Below are 24,487 nucleotides of genomic sequence, written 5' to 3' on the forward strand. Positions count from 1 at the left end.
TAGCCATGTACCTTCTTCTTTGCTTGATAAAATCACACCAAAGATGAGCTTTGGTTCCTAGAAGGTTTTTTTTAACATACTCTTAGAAGTTCTTAGAAATCTTTCTTTTCCTTTCGTAATCATTTCTGCTTTTCTATTTTTTCTTCTTTTTTTCACTTTTAAAATAAAAATTTCTGAAATGACTGGTTCCTAGAGGCTTCAAGAAGATCCTGATGATGTCTTTTCCACTTTTAGCTAAGGTTTGGGTTTTGATGACAACAGGCAGTCAGAAATTTTCTGTTCATTGACATTTGGTAACATTTGGTATTCAGAATAACAGTCGACAGTTGACACTGAAGTTGAGAAGCAGTGTTCAGCATATCATGTTGATCTTGTCCTAAGATATGTAGGGTTATCTTGTAAAGCCTCTTCACTATGAATTTAGGAAGGGAGAGTTGGGGTCTTGTCCACTCCCCATTCTGTCCCTTGTACTTTGTGCAGTGTTAATATGTACATAGGCAATACTCACTAAATAGCTGTTGGAGGAATGCACACTAGAAATTGTAATAGAAAGCCCCTGCTTGGACAAAAAATTAGAAAGATAGGAAAGCTCTTCTGGGTATTCTGATCAAGAGCCGAGGCTCTAGCAAGGCTAAAATTCTGACACACGCAACAGTGGGTAATCATCAGTCATAATTATAGAGACTTTCAGAACTCATGCTTACACAACCTCTCTGAGTAGCCTGTTTTAGTGCTTAGTTCCTTAGACATTCAAGATTTTTTTCCTTATGTTTTAGCCGAATTCTTTCTTATTGTACCTTCGTACAGCGGAAGAACATTTTCTTAATAACAGTTTGTAAGTGATTGACTCTCTAAATCTTCTCTTCCAGAGCTTATATGAGTTGTTTATACTGAGTTAGCAAAATTATTTTTAGAGTACGTGGAGCAGTGGCGTTAATCCTAAGAGTCTGGTATCAATTAAAGGTTATGCAGTTCTTCACTGAGTCCAGGTTCCTCTAGCATATCAGAATGTTAGGGCTGATCAGTAGTCAGGATAGGGCTAGGCCGTGCTGTGCTAAGAGAGAAGCCCCCTGAAATCTCAGTGGCCTAATCCATTAGAAGTTTATTTTCCAGTCAGAGAGAGGCCAGTATGGAATCCTCCATGCACAGTTACAACATCCGGAATATGTGGCTGTCAAGGTCCCCACGGCAGGGGAAGAGAGAGCTAGAGGGTCTCTAAGGGCCAGACCTGGAAGGGGCTCGTATCCTGTCTGTTTATATCCAGTTAGCAAGAGCCCAGTCACATGATCCCCAGTCTCTCTGCCAGGAAGCTCAAGAGATATACTTGCCTTCCTGTCAAGGAAGATAAGGATGAAGCAGGGTTTGATTTTCACATAGCATTGTCTCCTATATGCATTATTCTTACTGGCCTAGAAGTGACTTGACAGAAGTTTGTTGATGAAAGGGACAATCTGTATCGTTGTTCCAAGACAATCTCTTCCAATTTGGTCTGTCTGATGAACACATTATATTATAGAAGTTTCATGTGCATAGACCCATGGAATTGTCTTTTTAGCTTTGCCAACCAATATCTTATTTTTATCCAACTCAATTCCAATGTCCTTTTAAGTTCCCTTCCATCTGTTTTATCTCTTATATTCCAGAGCCATGGCTAAAAAATGCATTGGATTGCTTGGGAAGAGTGAGTTATTTTCTTGACTAAATGGATGAATTTTTGGCAAGCTTTAACATTAGAAAAAATAGCTGAGAAATTGGTCACATTTAATCCATATTTTTCTATTTATTTTTTATATTCCCCATCATTTCTATTCATTTTAACATATACTACTGTAATTTGGGTCAAGAGTAAAATATTTAAGTATTTTGAGTATTTATTTGTTACCTAGAGGCATAAGGAGGCAAGAGCAGGTGTGAAGCAGTCAGAAACAGAAAGGAAGCGAGAACTGAGTGAGGCCATTTGGTATGAGGGGAGAGGAGAGAGAAGGTTACACTAAAACATAGTTATAACATTGCATTCAGTGAGCTGGACTCAGTAGAGGTTAACTTCTAAAATAGCTTTATTTTTCACACCACTGCCTTTAACAAATTCTGTTTAATCATTCTTCCTCACCCAGAGTGAAATTTCAAGCAGGTTTCATAGCTTTCCTGGTCATTTTCAAGTACAGTCCAGTCTAATGGCAAAGCTTTCATCTTCCATCCAACTTAAAGCTTTTTTTCCCTCTCTCAGCTCTGAACAAGGGCACACGGTGGAAGCTTGAAGCGTGGTGATGGTGATGTAGAGAGCAAGAGATGAAAAGGGTTGGGTAGGGAGGAGGGAAGTCAAGCAAGTGGCAACAAAGGACTTCTTTCACTGGTACAGTTGGAATCCGGCATTGGTGATTTCTGGGTGTGACCAATATCCAAATGCTAACTCATGGGAGTGTTTTTGTGGATTCCTTAGAGATTCCCCTCTAGTGACTTTTGACTGAAGGCCCCAAGAATGGGTGATGTCATATCTGGCTGATGGTTGGGTCCTACCCCAGGGCCTCTGTATTCAGCAGGTATATTTCTAGGCTCCTCATGCATAGGTCAATTCATCCAGTACAGGATACCCGTGGATGAGGTGCTTTTCAAGGTGGCTCACAGCTGCTACTTTGTGCTTGAGTGCCCATGCAAGCAGAAAATTCACAGTTCTCCTCCCATTATCGAGCACAGACCTGTTTTTCTGCTCCACTACTACAGTCTTTTCCATTTAGTCTTCAGCCTTTAGAGTTCTTCAGGCGTGGGTAAAGGGTAATCTCTAGGTCCCCTAAATCCAAGGAGCCACATGCCAAGTTCTCTAGATTTCCCTGCATTCCCCTACTTCTGTGATGTTGGAGTCACTCCTTGTCTTCCCTAGGAGGGAGGGAAAGCCGGCTATCCAATGGTAACTCTCCAAAGAGGTCATTTCTCCAAGCACACAGTGAATTCTCAGCTTTTACTTAGCATGGAGGTGGATGATGAGCAAACTCATCTCACTGCCTCATTGCATATACAGCATCTATTTTTCTTAGCCTTTGGAACCTCTACTGACAATAGAAAATATTCCATTTAACATTCTATTTCATATTCACATCTATTGAAATGATAGTGAAACCAGTGCGACCATGAGAGGATTTATTAGTATCTGAGACGAACTATTTGTTCAAAGTGGAGCATGTTCGTGGCTCCCTTCTCTGTTGATATCTCCACAGAACTACGTAATGATCACTACAAGCACTTGTAGAGCCTTTCCCTTGTTCCAGACCCTCTGCTGAGCCTTCTTTTTCCTCCTCCTTCTCTTCCAAAGCCCCCCAGTGCTCGTTGTACATTCTAGCTGTAGGTCCTTCTGGCTCTGCTATGTGGCACGCCACCCCTCTGCTGAGCTCTTTACCTGTAGTAGCTCATTTAAGCCTCACAATGTCTCTGTGAGGTAGCTACTATTATTAATTTACAGAAAAGTTTGGTCAGAGAGAGGCTAAATAATGTGCCCAAGGTCACCCACCTGGTAAACAGTGCAGCCAGGACTAGTCTGGCTCAAGAGTCAGTTTTCTAAACCTGTCTGCTCTCAAGATTAATAGTATATGATTATGCTTATGCTTATAGGATATAGGATAGGAAAAGGCTGAAACTTCCTTAGAGCCCAGTTTTCCTTTGAGGAAGAAAACAAGCCCCTTTCAGTCAGCAGCAGCTTTCTGCCACTGGCCTGAGCTCTCTGTGCAGCTTCTGAAGAACAGGAGCTGCTTCGGGGGCCTCCGGGCAGGGAACAGCCATCCACAGGCCTCTGTGGAATACGGTGGGGCCAGAGTTCCTTCTTCTCTTGGGCACATACTCCCCTGGGGAATTTCTAGAAAAGGAACGTGTGGCCTCTACTTACTGAGAGATTTACTTCTGCTTAGCTTCCACACTCTTCCCAGCTAGCAGAACCTTCCACAAGAGAACTCTTCTGCTGCTTTGTAAACACATGCTGCCCTGACTCAGAAGATGGTCTGTTCCCTGCCCATCTCTCCTCCATCAAGTTCTGAGAGCCCAGAAATGGCCAGAAAAAGGAGGAAGACGGGGCAAAAGCGGATTCTCCAAGGGAGTTCAGCTTTACATTGAGCAAAAAGGTATGAAAATGTCTTCATTCAGGGATCCAATCAATACTATTTATCAAACTAAAAAGTTCCCATTTATTAATACTGCTTTTATTAATGTATTTATTAGTACTATTAATAATAGTATAGAAGTAATAGATGGATGTGACCTGAGGAGGTTTAATGGGAAAGGGAAGACTGGGTAAAGAAGGAGAAGGGAATGAAGTTACTGAATACTGCACTAACATCCCCTGCCAGGGGAGTATCCAGGTGCTGGGGAGAGTTTCTTGTCTATTGACTCGTAAGAACCGTAGACAGCCTTGTTAGGAAGGGTTTTACTAGACTGCCAGGGAGCAGGAGGACAGGATTTTGCCCTTCACAAATGTATGGAGCTGCACTGGCATTTTTTTTTTAATTGAAAGTTTTGGGGATAATTGTAGATTCACATGCAGGTGTATGAACAGAGAGATCCTGTGTACAGTTTACTCCATTTTCCCCTATGGTAACGCTTCGCCAAACTGTAGTACAGTGTCACACCAGGTTATTGATGCTGATACAATCCCCTGATTTTATGCAGATTTCCCCAATTTTGCTTGAATTCTTTTGTGTGTATTTGGTTCTATACAATTTTATTATGTGTAGATTCATGTATTCACCACCAAAGTCAAGATACAAAACAGTTCCACCACTACAAGGATCCTTCATGTTGTCCTTTTATAACAAGATCCACCCCTCACCCCTATCTCTGTCCCTAACCCCTAGCAATCTAATCTGTTCTCCATTTGTAAAATTTTGTTATTTCAAAATGTTACAGAAATGGAATCATAGAGTATATAACCTTTTGGAATTGGTGTTTTTCACGGGGCATAATTCCCTGTAGATGCTTCCAAGTTTTTGCACCTATCAGTAGTCCATTCCTTTGTTTGCCTGAATTAGTATTCCGTGGTGTGGACATCCCACAACTCTTAACCATTCATCTGTTGAAGGACATCTGCTACACTTGCTTTCAACCTCTAGGGTCATGGATAAATGAGCCTTCTAGTGGTTGTTTTGACTTTATTTCATTTTCTTACCACATCCACAGACTAATAACTTCTGAGTTGATATGTACCATTTGCTGATAGAAAAAATAAATCCATCTAGTGTATTCTTAATACTATTAGAGGCTTATTATTGTTACATTTGAATTACTATTACATCCCTGACTTTCCTACAATGGGAAACCCGTAGTTGACATTTTGTAATGTTAACTAGCTTTGTGTATGTTTCCTTAGAGAGTGAATGAACAGTGCCCCTTTAGGACTTGGTCCATTTTTTTCAGGTTTTATTATAAGTTGTTGCACACAACTGATAGGGTCAGGCTCTGAAGAATTTCAGGGTGGATATTGGCTCCCTGCTTCCAATCAACCCTGATTACTTTGACTTCATAAGGGATGTACCCTCTAAAAGCAAAAACTCTGTTAGAGAGTTATGTCCTATAAAGAAAACTGTGGGAGCGCCGGGGGGTGGGGACGGGTGACGGAGAACAGGGGCTTAAGCCTTAAAAAAAAAGGAGGAAAAAGTAGTTAAAGAGCTTGCCAAGTTTGGTTAATTTGTCCTGAAGGTATTTAGGCATAGATTGATCAAGCTGTTCAGCTTTTGCTCAGAAATTTTCCTTTGTGTGTATTGGTAATTAACTTGACTTCAGCCAAGAGGTTATATAGGCCACTGAATTGTGTGTTTGGGCTAATGTGAAAGGATATCGCTTCTCTTGGTGGAGAGAGTTACTAAAGTAGATGGTCTAAAACAGTAAAGACAAATACATAACTCAATAAATTTTAGACTATTGGAGCAAACTCAGGAAGAAAACAGAAGTCTTTACAAGATACTCCTGTTGATTTGTTTGTTTGTTTGTTTGTTTTGGAAAAGTCAAAGAATATTTCCATAGCAGTGAACAACCCAATTAATATGTATCCAGTAACACTCAGTGATAATAGTATCCAGCTTTTCGTGTGTTGACAAGTGAGATTGATGCTCCAGGTTGACGATGCACCAGAGCGGTTAGAAGTAAGGGGTAGGAGTTTATCTGGGAGCTTCTGTCAGCTCTCAGTGAAGGTAAAGAGTTGCTTCTCAGTTGCTTTTCCTTTAGGAGTGGGATGCAATTTGATTTTTTGTTTGTTTTAAATGTCATCTTTTAATTATATTTTGGATAATGATGAAGAGAGATGCAATTTGGTTGTGAGAGTAAATCTTAAAAGGCTCAGTGGCTCCTTTATCTACTGCTTAAAACAACTCCCACTGGTAAAGAGTGTTTCATTAATTGTCATTACTTGGGAATTAAGGAATTAGAATAGCTGACATTTCCTTCATCATTCATATATTTAAGTGACAGTGGTATTACTTACTCTAAATTAAGTTCCTTTCATAGTTAAAAAATTTTAACAGTGTGACAAGAAATAGAGCACTATTAACTTTTATTTTGGAAATCAATTTTTCTAATAGAGATATGAAAACACACTTTTGTCAGTCTACAAGGCAGACAAATATTATTCCTTGTTCTATAAAACAAATAAAAAGGTAAGTACATCTAACTTAATACTTGAGGAATTTTAGTGATGGCTCAAAGTGTTTAGAAGGTGCATCTGTGTGTTTTCTGTTCTCCCCACAGAAAGGAAGAGAGCTTTCTTCCATGGTGCTTATTCAAATACTGTAGCAACAGTGCTTTCCTTCTGGCAGCAAGTTAGAGCTGACCCTACAAGTCTCTGTTTCATGGTAACTGGAATCTGAGCAATAAAGGGCCAGTCATGTCTGTTGGAAGGACCATGTTGACCCTGACATCCAAATGCATGTCCCATAGGGGCCACAGCTGATTTACTGAATCTCTTTCCATTTCTGCTCCTTTCTTCCTGGAAGAGTTCTCAGTTCGAGTTAGCTTTTTCTGTGTGGCCCAGTTTTGATAACTCTTGTGAGTAAGGAAACTCGATAGATGTGAAATAAGTAAAAACATATCCTGGGGCTTGCCCGGTGGTGTAGTGGTTAAGTTCACATGCTGGCAGCCCAGGGTTTGCGGGTTTCGATCCCAGCTGCAGAACTACACACCACTCATCAAGCCACTCTGTAGCGGCATCCCACATGCAAAATAGAGGAAGATTGGCAACAGATGTTAGCTCAGGGACAATGTTCCTCACCAAAACAAAACAAAACATATCCCAACACTTCCAACTCTGAAGAGTGTTTCACAGTGTTTCCTCAAACACCTTTTATGGACGTGACTCACCTTATGAAAATTGGTGTATGAAGAATCCACATTTGGTTGAAAGTGATTATTCAATTAGTGCACTTAAAGTGTGATTCAGTTTTTTTTAAAAGTCTCACCTGCAAATTTTGGGAATAAATAGTTACGTGAAGCTCTGTTTGCAGTTCAAGCAATTAAAAACAAAATGCAGCAATCAGTCAAACAAAAGCAACTTCTATCTAAAAAATGGAAAATGTCCAAAGCTGATAAACTGTTAGGAAGGCTAACTTTTGCTGAATGAAGACTTTTATTTGCAATGTGCTCTGTAACCATACTTAATTCTCTTGAGTCCTAAGATTTTAGCTTGAAATGTGAGGGAAAGGAGTGAAAGATATAAATACTATATTTGGGGGGCTAGTTAAAGGGAGATATAAGAGGTGGGATATGAGTCCATGGTTGATTATATTCAAGTCAGTATATTTAACTTTTAATAAATGCTAAGAAAGGCTTGAGTATTCCTTCACATTTTCAAAAGATTCTGAGTTACCCTGTACTGTTGCCAATTGGGTCAACTCCATTTCATTTCCTGTTTCTGCCTCCATATGTTTGCTTTTACTTTCCCCCTTGTTGGAAGATCTTTACTTTCTTAAACCCTACGTGCCGTTTAAGATCATACTTACCATGGGCAAGCCATTTTGCAATCATAAGATCACTGTGATAAGGATGAAAATGAAAATGCTATGGATGGTAGAGCAGAAAGAAAGAACAAGACTCCTTGATGACATCCTTGAGCTGCTGGAAATGCCTGCTGTAGAATCCTTGTTATGGAAATTAAATGTCTATTGTTTAGACCACTCAATAATATTTTCTGTGGTTTGCAACCAAAAGCTTTTTTAGATAGCTGTGTAATCCTGGACAAATTAGTTAAATTCTCTAAACTTTGGTTTTGTCATCTATAAAATGGAGCTAATAATAGTGACCTAACAGGGTTGGTGTGAGGTTTAAATGGGATAATATTTTCTGACACATGGTAAGCAGATAATTGTTTCTTCAGGCTCCTTCCTTCATATAGTATTGTTTATCTGAAAGCATATGCAGAATGGTTTTGCACAAATATAAGCCACAGTGAATTCTGTTGAGTGAATTAAATGGGTTAGAATAAAGCAGTTGAGCAGACTTTGCAAGATGAGCTACTATAGTGGTTTCCCACAGACTTGTTAATAGCTGAGTAGACTTGGAGAAGGAATTCACCTCATAATCAGGGTATAGCTAGGAGAGAGAAGTTTTCGGAAGGTAGCTCTGGGCAATAAAACCAAGCTCTTCTACTATAGGTTGAAAAATGGCCGCAGATCTAACTTTCTCGTTAGTTCTTTCTCTACTCCTTAAATTTAACTTGGCCGTGTGATTTGCATTGACCAACAGGGATAGTAGCAAACTTGATGCAAGCAGAAGCTTGGAAAGTGTTTGCACAGTGGAACTTGCCCTCTTACTGCAATTAGATCCCTGCAACCACCAGGTGCATGAGCGTGAGCTAGCTTGTTGGATCATGGGAGAGAACCAGAGTCTCCCAGCTGACATGCAGCCAACACCAGACGTGAGTGCCAGCTGACCACAAATGCGTGGGTAACCAAGATGAGAACTGAAAAACCTTCCTGCTGAGCCCAAAGTGCCAACCAATACTGAGCTAGATGAATAGTCTTAAACCACTAAGCTTTGGAGTGGCTTGTTATGCAGCAAAAAATAAATGACATAGGGGTGGTCTTGGGAACCGCTGGTACCAGGGTAGATGAGCACCAAGTGTCTCTAGATGAGGTGCCTAGAGAAGGAGAGAAGATACCATATCACTTTTGTAGCGTTCCAGCTGGGTTCCAGAACCTGAATCTAATTATGAAGAAACGTCAGTCAATTTCAAATTGGGGAACATTCTATAGAATAATTGGTCAGGATTCTCCAAAATATCCATGTATTGCAAAACCAAGACAGGCTAAGGAGCAGCTCCAGATTAAAGGAGACTAAAGAGGCATGGTATCTAAAAGCAATATGTGATCCTAGACTGGGTCCTGTACTGGAGGGAAAAAATGCTACAAGGACATTACTAGGAAAATTGACAAAATTTAAATATGAACTACGGATTAGATAAAAGTATTTCAGTGATGTGAAATTTCCTGAATTTGATAATTGTACTATGAATACATGAGAGGATATCTTTGTTTTTAGGAAATATACGTTGAACTATTAAGAGGTAAAGAAGCATGATATAAGCAACCTACTCTCGAATGGCTTAATAAATGATTACAATATATATTTATGTAATTATAAGTATATAAATAAATATAAATATAATAAAAATAGGAGCTGGCCCAGTGGCATCGTGGTTAAGTTCGCATGCTCTGCTTCAGTGGCCTGGGGTTCACAGGTTCAGATCCCAGGCGCAGAACTACATATTGCTCATCAAACCATGCTTTGGCGGCAGCCCACATACAAAATAGAGGAAGATTGGCACAGATGTTAGCTCAGTGACAATCTTCCTCAAGCGAAAAGAGGAAGATTGGCAATGGATGTTAGCTCAGGGTGAATCTTCCTTACCAAAAAAAAAAAAAAAAAGTTAAAGAAAATATATAATAAAAATAACTGAGATAGCCACTGCCACACTCTTTTGACTAAGGAAAGTTTTTGCAAGTGTCTTCAAGTTTTTATGGAGTGTTTTCACTCTTCTTTAGATTGTACCTTATGATGTGCTCAGATAAAATGAGTATTACATGTGAACCCCATGGAGCTTATGAGAGCAAAACCAAAATCAGCATCACTGATTCTCAGCCCATGATATTAAGGCACTGACCCTGTGTGCTGCTGTGTTCTCCTTTAGGGTGATTACCATGGGGAGTTTAGAGTTCCTTTACTCTGACTTTTGATTGGTAACCTGCGGTGAGCATCACATACCTCTAACTTGTTGACACCATTGATTTCTTGTGCTCTCTCATTAGAGTTCTTGGGTTAAGACATATGCTTACCATCTCCCTTCCTTAAGGAAGTTTTATTACTAGGCATAGCTATGTTAACATACTTCTGACTCAGGTGGTAATACTAACTCTGCATGTAGAGATGTCTACGTTATTGCACATAGGCCTGACTACTGCACTTTCTAGTTGTTAGACATATTGAAGAAATGGTTGGAGTGTGTTATACGGCTGTCTTCTCAGGGTTATTTTCTTTGCTCTGATAGGAGTTGAAGTCAGACTTCTCTATCAGCAGTGCCACAGTAATATATCTTAGTCTTTCTGTACTTTTGGGATGAATCTCTTAGCATCCTTTGGTTTAGTTTTTCTAGAAGTCCCCATGTGGTTCTTGATTCACTTTCACTGGCTATTTAGGGTGTTCATAACCTTGTTAAGATCCTAATTTCCATGTCTGGTCCTGTCAAGTCTCAGACCCTGGGTCTGCATATCTCCCACTGATGCATGATGGTTAGACTTCAGACAAGGCAACCTGAGACTCAGATAAAAGCTACAATTTGTTATTTGTGGAGTCCTGAGAGAAGGCTTCAAGACCAGATTTGATGTGTTAAAATTACCCTTGTTTCCCCAACAGGCCCTGTCTTACAAATAGCTCTCTGTGCTTCTATCCCTGTTTTTTGATATATCAGGTTTTATGCATCTGGCAGTGAGAAGCAGAAACCATAGGTAACAGTGGTTTAAGTCCTATAGACTTTTAGAGTTCATTTCACAGACTAAGAAGTCCTAATGTATAGGTTACAGGGCTGGTTTTCAGAGGTCCAGGCTCTTTGCATTCACCTGCTCCTCTTTCCTCAGGGTGTTAGCTTGCAGCATGTTAGCTGCCAGCTTCTTGCCTCCTGGTCACATATTGGCTGCTGTAGCTCCAGGCATCATACTCATGTGTGATTGTATCTAATTTAGGAAAGAAGACAGAAAGAGTTCCAAATGGCCTTTATTTGAGAGGAAACTCTTACCTATGAGCATCCTAGCAGATTTCTTCTGTGATCTCATTGGTCATGCCCTGCCCTAGACTAGTCATGGGAAAACAGTGTTCCCTCCCCTGGGGACAGATACATTGCTGCCCAAACTGCAAAGAAGGCAGGATGGCTGCTGGGAAGGCAACCAACACTGTCTACCACACCCAGATTAAAGGCTCAAGGAGCAGAAGGACGCAAACTTGATAGTATGTAGGTCCCTAGGGGAAGCTGGAGATATCTCTAAGGAGTATTCTCACTGGATAACACCATTGGGAATTTGTTCCAGTACTGTTGATTAGTATATGCCCCAGAAACTGCTGTCTTCTTTGTTAAACTACAGAATACCAAAATCTAGGGTCTAGGAAGGAAAGGAGCTGGTCCAAAGTGAGTTTTTAAAATGGGTGTTAAAGAGTTTGTTTTAAGTTGATTAGAATGCAGTCTAGCTCAGATTCTATTCAGGACTATTTTCATGGCTTAGAGAATCTGACCCTCAGTCTGTTCCATACCTTGGAAAGTTTCTTTTAAAAGAGGTCTGCCTTTGGATTGTGTGAAGGACTTATTGACAGAAGTGTGTGGGGCCAAGGATATATACAACTAGAAAATTTTTTCAGGCAGATCACCAATCTTTGGGCACACCTTGAAAAGTCAATCATTCAGCGGCAAGTCTCCGAGGAAACAGTTCAAGTATTGTACCTGAAAAGCAGGGGATCAAGGACCAAGTCCATAGTGGCAATAGAAGAAATCAGAATTTGTGTAGCTCTGCTGGCCTTTCTAGGGCTACGTCTGGGTGTGCAGCGTCACACTGGGGTCCTCTGGGCTTTTATTCCTGTGTGACTGTCACCGCAACTAGTGATCAAGGAAGTGGAAGCTTTTGTCCAATACCACTGCTAAATAAATACTAGCCACTCAGTTCACTCTGTAGGTTTCTGTCCACAAATTAGTCAAATCCAGTGTGAAAGGTGTGTTTGGAGTGACAAAACTCCAAATTCAGAAAAGTTTACTGATATATTTGAACACCAATGTATGCAGGCCATTTTACTAGCTTTCATGAAATAATGATAAAGTCAACAGAAAACTAGCAATTATACAGTAGAGAGTACAAAGACGTAAGTCTTTCTGATGTTTTGAAATACTTTGAACATAGCCCTTCTAAGTTAATGTTTGAGCATGAATCTGGGGAAACATTCATTGGATATATATGCTTAAAGTAAGAAAACATAGATTTGAGTTCCAGTACCTGTGTGATCTTGCTTAAATGGTGTTTATTTTTTAAACGTAGATAATAACTCAGTCTGAAATTCCCTGAGAATCATTGTAAGGATCAAAATCAAGATAAATAAGTGAAATGCTTTATAATTGACATGTATATATCATTATAATGTCACGTAGAGTATTTTCACTGCCCTAAAAATCTTCTCTGCTTCTTGTCCCCTGCCCCTGCCCTAATCCTGAGCAACCACTGATCTTTTTTACTGTCTCCATAGTCTTGCCTTTTCCAGAATGCTGTATACTTGGAATCATAAGGTAGGTAGCCTTTTCAGATTGGCTTCTTTCATGTAGTAATATGCATTTAAGTTTCCTCCATGTCTTTTCATGGCTTGGTAATTTATTTTGTTTTAGCACTGAATGATATTCCATTGCCTGGATGTACCACAGTTTATGCAGTCACCTACTGAAGGACGTCTTTGTTGCTTCCAAGTTTTGGCGATTATGAATAAAGCTGCTATAAACATTTGTGAGCAGGTTTTTGTGTAAACATAAACTCATCACACACTGATGAAGTCCACTTTATCTCTTTTCTCTTTTGTTGACTGTGCTTTGGGTGTCATGTGAAGATTTCTCCTAAATTTTTTTCTAAGGGTTTTATGGTTTTGACTCTTAAATTTAGGTGTTTGATCTAGTATGAGTTCATTTTTGAATCTGGTGTGAGATAAGGGTCCAACTTTATTCTTTTGCATGTAGGTATCCAGTTTTCCTAGCACTATTTGTTGAAGAGACTGTTCTTTCTCCATTAAATAATCTTGGCAAACCCTTGTTGAAAATCAATCGACCATTGAAGTGAGGGTTTATTTCTGGACTCTTTATTCTATTCTATTGTTCTATATGTCTATCCTTGTGCTAGTGCCACATTATTTTGATTACTGTGACTTTGTAGTAAGTTTTGAAATTGGAAAGTATAAATCTTCCAACTTTATTCCTCACTTTCCATATTGTTTTGCCTATTAGGGGTCCCTTGAAATTCTATATGAATTTTAGGATGGATTTTTTTCATTTGTATGAAAAATGCCATTAGGATTTTGATAGGGATTCCATGGAATTTGTATATCACTTTGAACTGCATTGCCATCTTAACATTGTCTTCTAAACCAGCAACACAGATGTCTTTCCATTTATTGGTATCTTCTTTAATCATTTTTTCAGTAATGTTTTATAGTTTTCAGTGTACAAGTCTTTTGTCTCCTTGATTGCTTTTATTCCTAAGTATTTTTTTTGATGCTATTGTTAATGGAATTTTTTTTTTAATTTCTTTTTCAGACTTTTCATTCTGAGTGTATAGAAACACAGCTGATTTTTGTGTGTTGATCTTGTATCCTGCAACTTTGCTTAATTTTTTTAATGGTTCAAACTTTTTTTGTGAATTCTTTAATGTTTTCTACAAATAACATCATGTTGTCTGTAAATAAAGATGATTTTACTTCTTCCTTTCCAATGTGTATGTTTTTAAATTATTGTTCTTGTGTAATTTCTCAGGCTAGAACTTCCCATGCTATGTTAAATAGAAGTAGCAAAAGTGGGTATCCTTGTCTTATTCCTGATAATAGGGAAAAAGCTTTCAGTCTTTCACCATTGAGTATGTATGATGTTAGCTGTGAGGTTTTTTTACATGGTGTTTTATCTTGTTCCTTTCTATCCCTACTTTATTGGATATTTTTATCGTGAAAGATTGTTGCATTTTGTCAAGTACTTTTACTGTATGAATTGTGATGATCATGTGGGGTTTTTCATTCTATTAATGTGGTGTGGTACATTGACTGATTTTTATATTTTGCATTCCTGGGATAAATTCCGCTGAATTTGGTTTTCTAGTAATTTTTTGAGAATTTTTTGTGTCTATAAGGGATGTTTGTCTGTAGTTTTCTTTTAGTGAGCCCCTCTGAAATTATATTTTATTTTAAAACTCTATTATCCTTAGTTTTCATTCCTCTTTCTCCATTCTCATGTTATAACCTCTGAAAATAGGAATGTCTGCTGGGAATTTCCCTCCTTTTGGATTAGCGAGCCAAGAATATGTTGTACCATTTATTAGTATGGTAAAGGGTAGGAAGCAGATGCTATAAGGAGACAGGAACGAAAAACAGAAATTTGTTGATACTCTAAACCTTTATATTCTCATCCCTAGCCCCAAGCACCAGAAAAATCAGGTTAAACATTGTATGTTATCTCTGAAAAATTGATGTTTGGGCTTCTACATGTAGTCTGCTTTAAATTATGTTCTGAAGCAAGGATTTTACTCATAGTCTTCAAAAGGTTAGATAGGTCATCCATCAAGAATTGTAAATAAAAGCGTAAATGGCCTTCCATGGCTTCAAATGGGAGAATGGGTGTGATCTTCTCATTGTAGCAGATTGAATAGACACTAGAAGTTAAGTCTAACTTCATTTAAACACCGCATGCTTTCCACCTTATTCTCAACTTTCAGAAAAGATTAGTCTGAGAAGCTATATTTTCTTGGAAGTTGAATTCATCATTTGAAATTTTTAAAGTTTTCCGCAAATTCCTCACATCTTGCATTGCCTGACGAAAGCATAATTGTATAATGTAACCTTCTTTTTGTGGCTCAAGATCATCACACTCTTGAGATAAAGGCATGTAGGCTTCACTTGCCTTGGTATAGCTCAAATACTTGTTTGCTTGTGTATAGACCTGTTTCATGGTCAACTGCCCATTCTCAGCCCTTTCTCTGTTTGGTGATGTGATGTTTTCTGCCTGGCACAGCAGTTTTTATAAGGACTTTTGGGCTGGAAGTTTGAGAACTATGTCCACCCCACCCACCCCCAGTGCCTCCCGCAGACAGCACAGGTGTCCTGTGCCTTCAAAGGTATGGTGTGGAGCAGTAGCAGCCATTTTTAGTCTTTCCCCAGTGCTCTTTGCTTCTCATCCCAACCCGTGCCGAGTGCAGCCATTCCCACCTTGAGATGCCCCGTACCTGGAGGGTCTCTGCTTTGGAGGTGCAGACCAGAGGCTGTGTGCAGAGCCTTGTGCAGTGCTTTGGTCTCTTCCTTTCTAGTGCTACTCTCTCTGCCTCTTTGGAAGCAGAGTCTAAAGGGCCATCTGCTGTAGAAGGGACAGCTCATGGAATTAGATGGTTTTAGGCTTAAAGACCAACTTAGTTTATCCACTTTCAGACTGATGACTTCTTACTGTCCTCTTTTCTATTGCCATTCTCCCCCTCCTCCTCCTCCTGCCCTTCTCTTCCTCCTCTTCTTTTTCTTTTTCCTCTTATTTCACATTATCTTGTTTGTAAATATAGGCTGACCTCAGAAAGATTTTCAGCAGCAACAACAAAAACAAAAATTTTTCCTGCCTGGAATGCTTCATCCAGCACAAAATTACATTAATAAGAATACCTAATTGCTTCCCATCCTGAATCTTCTGTTTAATTGAGGATTTTCCTCTATAGTCAGTTTTCTGCTCTGGAGATTCTTAGTTTACTGGAAGCCTGCAGTACTGGAAGGGGGAAAAAATACTGTCTTAAAACCCTGTCAGCCCTTGAGCACTCAGCAACAAATTACAGCTGAAGAGTGCCAAAGACCTGAAAATTAGACCTGCCTGGGCTGACAATAGCTTTAAGTGTGTAGTTATTTATGGCTCACTTTCTTCCATAAAGAATTTAAAGTGCCATATAAAAGTATGTACAAGAGGATAAAATAAATAGATGCGATAATCACGACAAAGAGGAAATGAGGATAAGAAAATAAAACTGGGGTAAGATTCACACAGAGAAATGTACCCTGAATACTTGTACAGTTTTAGAGGTGACTTGCAAGGTTGGCTCTAAGCTTCCATGGGGCCAAAGTAAGGAATGAATTATGATCAATTATGTAAGCTCTGGTATCCTTGAAATGAAAACAATACAGTTGTGTAGGGGCTAGAAGCTTTTCCTGTTCCCATTTTCTTATATCTGAGATCAATTTATTTCATGAAGCCTCGTAGGGAAGACTATGTGAGATAGTGATCAGCATCCTTGATAGGAGTTGCTGTGTCTTACGAATGTTAATAGCCTAATAGCACAATGCAGGGGTGCAATTCACAAGAAGCAAATCTAGATGGGACTAAAACAAAGTGGTTCAAACGTAAAATTCGTTACAGCTCAGCAAATAGATGCCGTATTCTTTCTTGCAACTCTCCATGGTAATTGATTGTCACAGACAGACTGTTCAATAAGAAGGATTGTGAGAATCCAAGGTTGTAGGCAGTGAGGAAGCTGGAGTCCAGCTGCTCCCTGTTCCTAATGAAGATCTAGTCCTTAAGCTTTGACAAACAAGGTGATTGTCATTTCAGGTGCTTGATGGAATGGCCCCCTTGCTGGCCTTCGCATTGGGTCTTTTCAGGTAGAGCCAGTCTCCTGTCTTCAGAAGATGGTCTCTGCCTGTCCTTACTGACAGCCAGGTGCTGCATACAGTGATTTTGTATGTTGTGATCTTCCTAAATTCACATATTAGTTGCCTTTGAAATATATTCCGTAGGAATTTTTATGTAGACAATCATGCCATCTACAAATAGACAGTTTTACTTTTTCCTTTCCAATCTGTTAATCTGTTTTTGGTTTTGCTTTTGCTTTACCCTTTTTCACTGTCTTGGAACTCACGTTAATAGAAATAGAAATAGAAATAGAAATAGAAATGATGAGAGTGGGCATCCTTGGCTTCAATCTAACCCGGAGAACAAAGCAACCAGTCTTTCAACATTAAGTATGATAGTAGCTGTTGTTTTTTTATTGTATCTTTGATCAGATTGGAGAAGTTCCCTGTGTTCCTCATTTCCTGAGAGTTTTTATAATGAATGGATATTGACTTTGTCAATTGCTTTTTTTTCATCTATTGAAATGATTTTTCTTTTTTAATCTCCTTGTATAATGAGTTACATTAACTGATTTTCATATGTTGAGCTAACCTTGCATTCCTGGGATAAATCCAGTGAGGATGTAGTGTCCTTTCAGGTATCACTGGATTTGTTAATATTTTGTTAAAGTTTTTGAAAATGTTTTTGGCTTCTATGTTCATGATGCATATTGGTTTGAAATTTTCTTGTAATGTCTTTGTTTGGTTTTGGTATAAGGCTAATCCTGACCTCATAAAATTCAATTATTTTCTACTTTCTGGAGGAATTAGTATTATTTCTTCCTTAACATTTTGGTAGAATTCACTAGTGAACCATCTGGGTCTCAAATTTTCTTTGTGGGAAGGTTTCTAACTCCATATTCAATATCTTTAATTTTTATGGATTATCTATATCTTCTTAATGAGCTTTGGTAGTTTCTTTCTTTTGAAGAATTTTTCCATTGCATGCAGATTGTTGAATAGTTGTTGAAGTCACTGGCATAAGCTTATTCATAATATTCCCTTATTATCCTTCTGATGTCTCTAGGCTCTGTCTTTAGTGAGGTTCTTTCATTCCTGACACTGGTAATTTGTGCCTTTTCTTTTTTTTTTCCTTATTAGTCTGGCTAGCAGTTTATCAATTTAATTGATCTTCTCAAAGAACCAGGTTTTGGTTTCATCAGTTTTCTCTGTTGTTTTTCTGTTTTCTATTTTATCACTTAAGCTATTATCTTTATTTTTTCCTGTGTTCTGCTTAGTTTGTTTTTAATTTTCTTTTCTTTTTCTGGTTTCTTAAGGTAGTAGCCTAGATCATTGACTTGAGACCTTTCTTTTTCTCTCATATAAACCTTTAATGCTATAGGTTTCTTTTCAATCACAGCTTTAGATGCATTCCACACATCTTTATCTGTTGTATCTTAATTTTTATTCATTTCAGTGTATTTTTTAATTTCTTTGTGATTTCTTCTATGACTCCTGAGTTATTTAAAAGTATGTTATTTAATTTCTCACTATTTGGGGGTTTCAGATATTTTTATACTGTTGATTTCTGATTTATTTTCACTTTGGACATAGGACATTCCTTGTAAATTTCAGTCCTTTTAAATATTTTGAGATTTGTTTTGTGTCCGAGAATGTGCTCTATGTTGGTAAATGAACCATCTGTACTTGAAAAGAATGTGAATTCTGTTGTTGAGCAATGTCATGTGCATTATTTTATATATGACAAAATTAACAGCCTGTGATTTGTTGGAAAAATTTTTAAAAGTTCTTCACTAAAAACCAGTGCTTCTCAATCTGTGTGTAACTTATAGCTGAATACTGGTGTTTCCATTTGTCTTTATGATTGCTGGGGATGCCAAGTGATAACCAAAGGTGCTAGTATTTAATTCATATTGAAGCATTTTTCCAACTGGATCTTGCACATCTAATCTTCTGGTTCCATGAGTCTTCAAGTTCAGCTAGAGTGAATGAGGGTCTGTGAAACAATTTTAAGGTTTTTTAATGTTTTAGACAGATTGTAAATGCAAAATAAAAATAAGAAGAAAATGGCAAATACAACTCTTTAAGATCGGTCATTCACTGTCCTACCCTCACACACATGTACTGGTGACAGTGTGTAGATTTATATTTTAGAAAGAAAATTGGTGGCATTGTTACAGATGGACTGGATAGGTGACTATGGTCTGACAGTGACCACTTGGGTATTTCTTGGATAGTCTAGATGAGAGATGTTTCTTGAAAGAACAAGTCTGCAGTGACAATAGCAGTGGAATGAAGGGATGGTTTTAAGAGAAATTTTGAGATAAGGTTTAAAGGTCTGTATCTCAAATGAGGTAGTTTTTGGAGTTAACAGGTTTCTGCCTTGAGTAGCTAGATAGATGATCTCATTCACCAAGATGGAGAAATAAGATAAAAAGCAATAGTTGGTTTGGGAAGGGGTATAGAGTAGCCTTGGCTCAGCACAGTTTTATTTGTTTGTAGGATGAGCAATGTGGTGAATATGGGGGTGGCATGGCCCTTGGATAGATGAATGGTATTATGACATAATTGATACTATGGTGTATATGAGGTGCTATAATATAGTGGATTCATTTTAATTTAAGGTCTTAACTCCTGGTCTCTCCTATTTGAAGCCCTACCTGCTCTTTATTTGCATCATTCTTATATCTGGGATCTATGAATTTGTAGCAGCAGTTTAGTTAGCCTTAGTTTTACCATAATGGAAAATGTGTGTAATAAAAAGCAAAACATAGACGATTTAACAAGGGCAATATTCTGGTTATCTCTTGTTGACTAACAAGCCACTTCAAACTTAATGGCATAAGAGAACCGTCATTGTATTACTCTGTGGTCACAAATTTGGACAGGACACAGTGGGATGGTTTTTCTGTCATCTACCATGCCTGGAGCCTCAGCTGAGAAGACATCTGGGGTGATTCAGAGAGCTGTGGCTGGAATCCTCTTTCATCCAACATTCCAAACAGGCTGGAACCTGTTTCATTCAAATGCCTGCCATCGGGGTTAAGATGGCTTGAAAGCTGGGTGGTTCCCTGGGACTGTCCGTTGGAGCGCCTAAATGTGGCCTTGCCATGTTACACCTTCTCAGAGCATGGCAACTGGGTTCCAAGAGAGAATATTCTGGAGGGAGAATACCAAGAGGGAGTGTCTAGAGAGCCAACATTCCAAGAAACCAGGCATTAGTTTTGTGGCTTTTTCTAATTAATCTCAGAAGTTGCATAGCATCACTTCCCCGTACTCTGTTGGTTGAAGCAGTCACTAGCCCGCTGAGATTCAAGGGGAAGGGTATTGAGGAATTTGCAGTTGTTTTTTGAAACCCCCACAGATAATGACACTGATTTTCTAGGCTTAAAAATGTATTGGCTCTCAAGAAATAAAGAGACCAATTCAGGCTGTAAGGGAGACATAGAGATCTGTTGTTATTAATCATATGATTTCCTGAAAGTTTGGTACTAGTGAGTGTGACAAAAGAGGAGTTCTTTGTTCTTCTTACAACCTCTTAAAAATAAGCAGAAAAGAAATTACTACATTTTATCTAGCCATGAAAATTTTTATTATCTGAAATATTTCTTGTTGCTCTTTATGTAAAAAGGCATATAGTGTAAAGTCTCCCCGTTGTCCTCCGTTTGCCCAGTTCCCTCCCACATCGCCCCCCCAGAAAGATAGCTGCTGCTTTTAGTTTTTGAAATCTGCCTCAGACTTTTATAAAAATATTCTATATATTATAATATAATAATAATAGTATGAACATAGTATAGTTTATTTAATCAGTTCCCTATTGATGCACATTTGGGGTGTTTACAGTGTTTTGCTGTTATAAACAATACTCCAATAAATAACCTTATACATTCATAATTTCCCATAAGTAGGATACATTCTAGTAGTTAAAGTAACAAGATGGTATATTCATGTGTAATTTTGATAGCTACTGCTGTATTATACTCCTTAGGTCAATAGGTTAAAAACGCACATGGGAACCTACCACAATGTATGTGAGTGCTGTTTTCCCTTGGCTTTGCTATCCAGTATGCAATCGAATGTTTTTATTTTTGCCTATCTAGTAAGTAAAAAATGGTAACTTGGTGCATTTTTATCTTGCGTTTTTCTTAAGTAAGCTTTTCATTTGCTTAAGGATCGTGTTTCTTTCCTTTTCTGTGAATGTCTTCATTGCCCGTTTTAAAAATTAGATTTTTGCTGTTTTTCTTACCTACTTTAAGGGGCTCTTTGTTCTTGTTTTTGCTTTAGAAAAAGTTTCAGAGATGAGGAAGCAAGTAAGGGTAATGGATGAAAGGAGAAAAAGCTAAGATACCAAAAATTGCTAGAGGTTAAATAAAATGAGTACCCTAAATCTACTGCTCATTCAGTTACAGATATTGGGTTCTATATGGCTGATTTTATCTAAAAACTTTATAATAAAATCTGAAAGATTTAATAATTAAGGAAAAAGCCCAACTTAAAAACAACATTAACATTCCCACCTATCTTTATTACTTTTTTATTTGAAAAGGCTATAACAATTACAGAAAAATGTTTTAAAGTTGTTTTAAAACTATTACTTCTTATAATCCTTCAATGTCACATTTTCTTTTTACTTTTGTGCATTACAACCCTCATTTGTACCTACATTAAATAGCAATACCATAGTACATATTCATTTTATCGTAGACATTGTTCCTAATTTCTTATAGTCTGTCATTTCATAAACATTTGTATAATTATGATTTTTTCTTTTTGAGGAAGATCAGCCCTGAGCTAACTACTGCCAATCCTCCTCTTTTTGCTGAGAAAGACTGGCCCTGAGCTAACATCCATGCCCATCTTCCTCTGCTTTATCCATGGGATGCCTACCACAGCATGGCTTGCCAAGCGGTGCCGTGTCCGCACCTGGGATCCGAACCAGTGAATCCCGGGCCGCCAAGAAGCAGAACATGCAAACTTAACCACTGTGCCACCGGGCTGGCTCCTAATTATCATTTTTAATCACTGCCTTAAAATATACTATAATTTTTAGGGCATTTCCTAATTTGGGGCACTTAGGTTGTTTCTATGTTTTTGCTCTTATAAATAATACTGCTCTGAGTATCTTCCTTCATTTACCTTTTTTTTCTGTTGAATTATTTCCTTAGGATAAATTCCTGACTGGAATCATAAGGATAAACAGTTTGAGTGTTGTTATGGATTTTTATTATATGTATTGCCATGTTATTTTCCAAATTGTTATAAAAATATATAGTGTAACAAGCAATGAATGAGGGTCTCTCAGCCTACCCAGGATCCTACTCATCCTGGAAATTATGTTCCTTTCATGAGCTCTTTTCATAAGCTTTTCCAGTAGTATGAGTTGCTTCCTTGCCTTCTTCATACAGCAGTTTATGTCTTCTGTCTTATTCTGCTTCATATAAGTGAAATAAACTCTTAGAGTTCACAGCGGTGCTGTAATCTGAACGACACATTTTAACTTTGGAGTGAGTAGTACTAGATAGGCGTTTCTCCTTGGCTTGCTTACTCTCTATATATTACTGGGGAAGCTCTTAATAAGAGTAAGAGTGTGTTTGAATGAAGTTGAGAGTTCTTAAAGGCCTGACACACACCTTCTGAATATTAACGGTCTTCTATGGCATGTTTTAAACATACCTGCCTATCTAGAAGGCTACTTAGGGACACAGACTGTGTTTTCTCTCCCCTCTGTAACCAGGACCATGTAGCAGAACATGCAAACTTAACCACTGTGCCACCGGGCTGGCTCCTAATTATCATTTTTAATCACTGCCTTAAAATATACTATAATTTTTAGGGCATTTCCTAATTTGGGGCACTTAGGTTGTTTCTATGTTAGTAGGCTAAATGTTAGAATAAGGGTGAACAAGGATTCTAGAAGAATCAAATCTCAGAGGCAGGAACCAGGGCTTAAAAGAGCCTGGAATTTAATCAGAAATGAAAGACAATGTTGGAGACAGTGCGACTGCAGAGTGCCTCAATGAGGGAAGTATGAAGGGTGGGGAGCACCAAGTTATAAGATTAGGCATCCTCTTTAGATGTCTCCACAGCCCCTTCCCTGTGCCTTGCTACTTGTAGGCCCTCAACCAACGTTACTGGGTATGTACCTATGAAGTCTTTAAACTCTTTAAACCAGTTGTTTTGTTTTGTTTTGTTTCCTAATTACAGCTGGTGCTCAAGATCGGGTAGGTTGGGCCTTTGGCCTAGGACTAGAAAGACTGGCCATGATCCTCTATGACATCCCTGACATCCGCCTCTTCTGGAGTGAGGATGAGCGTTTCCTGAAGCAGTTCCTCGTGTCAGATATCAACCAGAAGGTGAAATTTCAGGTAAAATGCAAGAATTAAGTAAATAATAATAAAAATGGTTTTCAAGAATGAGGGGGTCATGTACTTGAAAATAAAATTATTGAATTAAAAATCATGTGAATTTGAAAAGATGTTTTAAGTAAAGGTCCATAAACACACAAGAGTTCATAAGCCTTCAGAACCGTATGCAGAAAAACAGAGATTTATCAAGCTTATTAGTCTAACCAGAGAACCAACTTTGGGCTTTGTTAATGACCATTTTATCATTATGAAAGATCCATCTTTATCACTAATGATATTTAAGGTTTACTTTTTCTTATACTGATACAGACACACTGACTTTCTTATGATTAGTGTTTGCAATGTATCTTGTAACTTTCACTCTCTGTCTTTGTGTTAAAACTATGTCTCTTGTAAACAGCAGAGTTGGGTCCTTTTTGTAACCCAAATTTAATTGGAGTATTGAACACATCTCACATTTAATATAATTACATAGAATATTCTTGGGCTTAGTTTTATCATCTTTTTATTTCTTCTCCATTTCCCCTTTTGTTCTTTATTTCTTTAGTTGGAAATTGTGGTTTTGTGTTTTTTGTTTGTTTGTTTGTTTTTGTGTTCTATTTTAGTACCCTATTGCTGTTTACTTTCATCATTTTGTATTATTTTTAAGCGGTTATTCTAGATTACAATATGCCTAATTAATTCATCACATTTTACCATGAGTAACTATTACACAACTTCATGAAACATTTAACAACCTTACAATAGTGTAAATTCTATTTACTTCTCCTGTTTTTTGTCTTATTATTGTCATATTTTATTTCTCCATATATTATAATCCCACAATGTATTGCTCTGTTTGCTTCAAATAGCCAATTTGTTACTGGACCAAATGTAGGTTCCCTTCTTGGTGAATTAGGTCAAACTGTACCAGAAGTAGTTGTCTCACAGAGCAGAAATTTTATTTGTGGCATGTGTAAAAAGAAAATGGAGACCATAGGGAATAATTTCACAAAGCTATGACTCCCTGAGCACAGGGAGGTAGGTACCTTTATTTTGGGTAGGGAATGAATAGTCAAAGGGGACGTTTCGTCATCACCTGTAGAGGTGGGCATAAGCTTGCACAGGTGTGGTTTGAAATCATGCTTTTACATACATCACATGATCTAAAAATGGCTTCTCTGCCCCTCCCAGGGGGCAGAATTTCTGCTGTGAGTGAGGGCAGGTTACTTTAGTGCAACTCTCTGCCTGTCTGCGCAGGTGTCATTCTTGTGCTGTGGTGTGGACTGGTCTTGTCCAGTTCA

At 38.2% G+C, this 24,487-nt stretch overlaps 1 protein-coding gene across 49 annotated transcripts in view; it reads left to right on the forward strand.

Moving 5' to 3' along the window:
• The window catches only part of FARS2 (phenylalanyl-tRNA synthetase 2, mitochondrial), a 465,546-nt gene that overhangs the window by 239,464 nt on the left and 201,595 nt on the right, over positions 1-24,487 (forward strand). For all 49 annotated transcript variants that reach the window (XR_011429879.1, XR_011429877.1, XR_011429876.1 and 46 more), the window contains one exon: positions 23,044-23,204. Coding sequence is in view for 43 of the 49 variants with exons in the window: in XM_070244873.1 (XP_070100974.1) it covers positions 23,044-23,204 (161 nt within the window). In the remaining 6 variants the exon portion in view is untranslated. The remainder of the gene's footprint in view (positions 1-23,043; positions 23,205-24,487) is intronic.

Source organism: Equus caballus, chromosome 20, assembly GCF_041296265.1.
Source record: "Equus caballus isolate H_3958 breed thoroughbred chromosome 20, TB-T2T, whole genome shotgun sequence".
Lineage (NCBI taxonomy): Eukaryota > Metazoa > Chordata > Mammalia > Perissodactyla > Equidae > Equus > Equus caballus.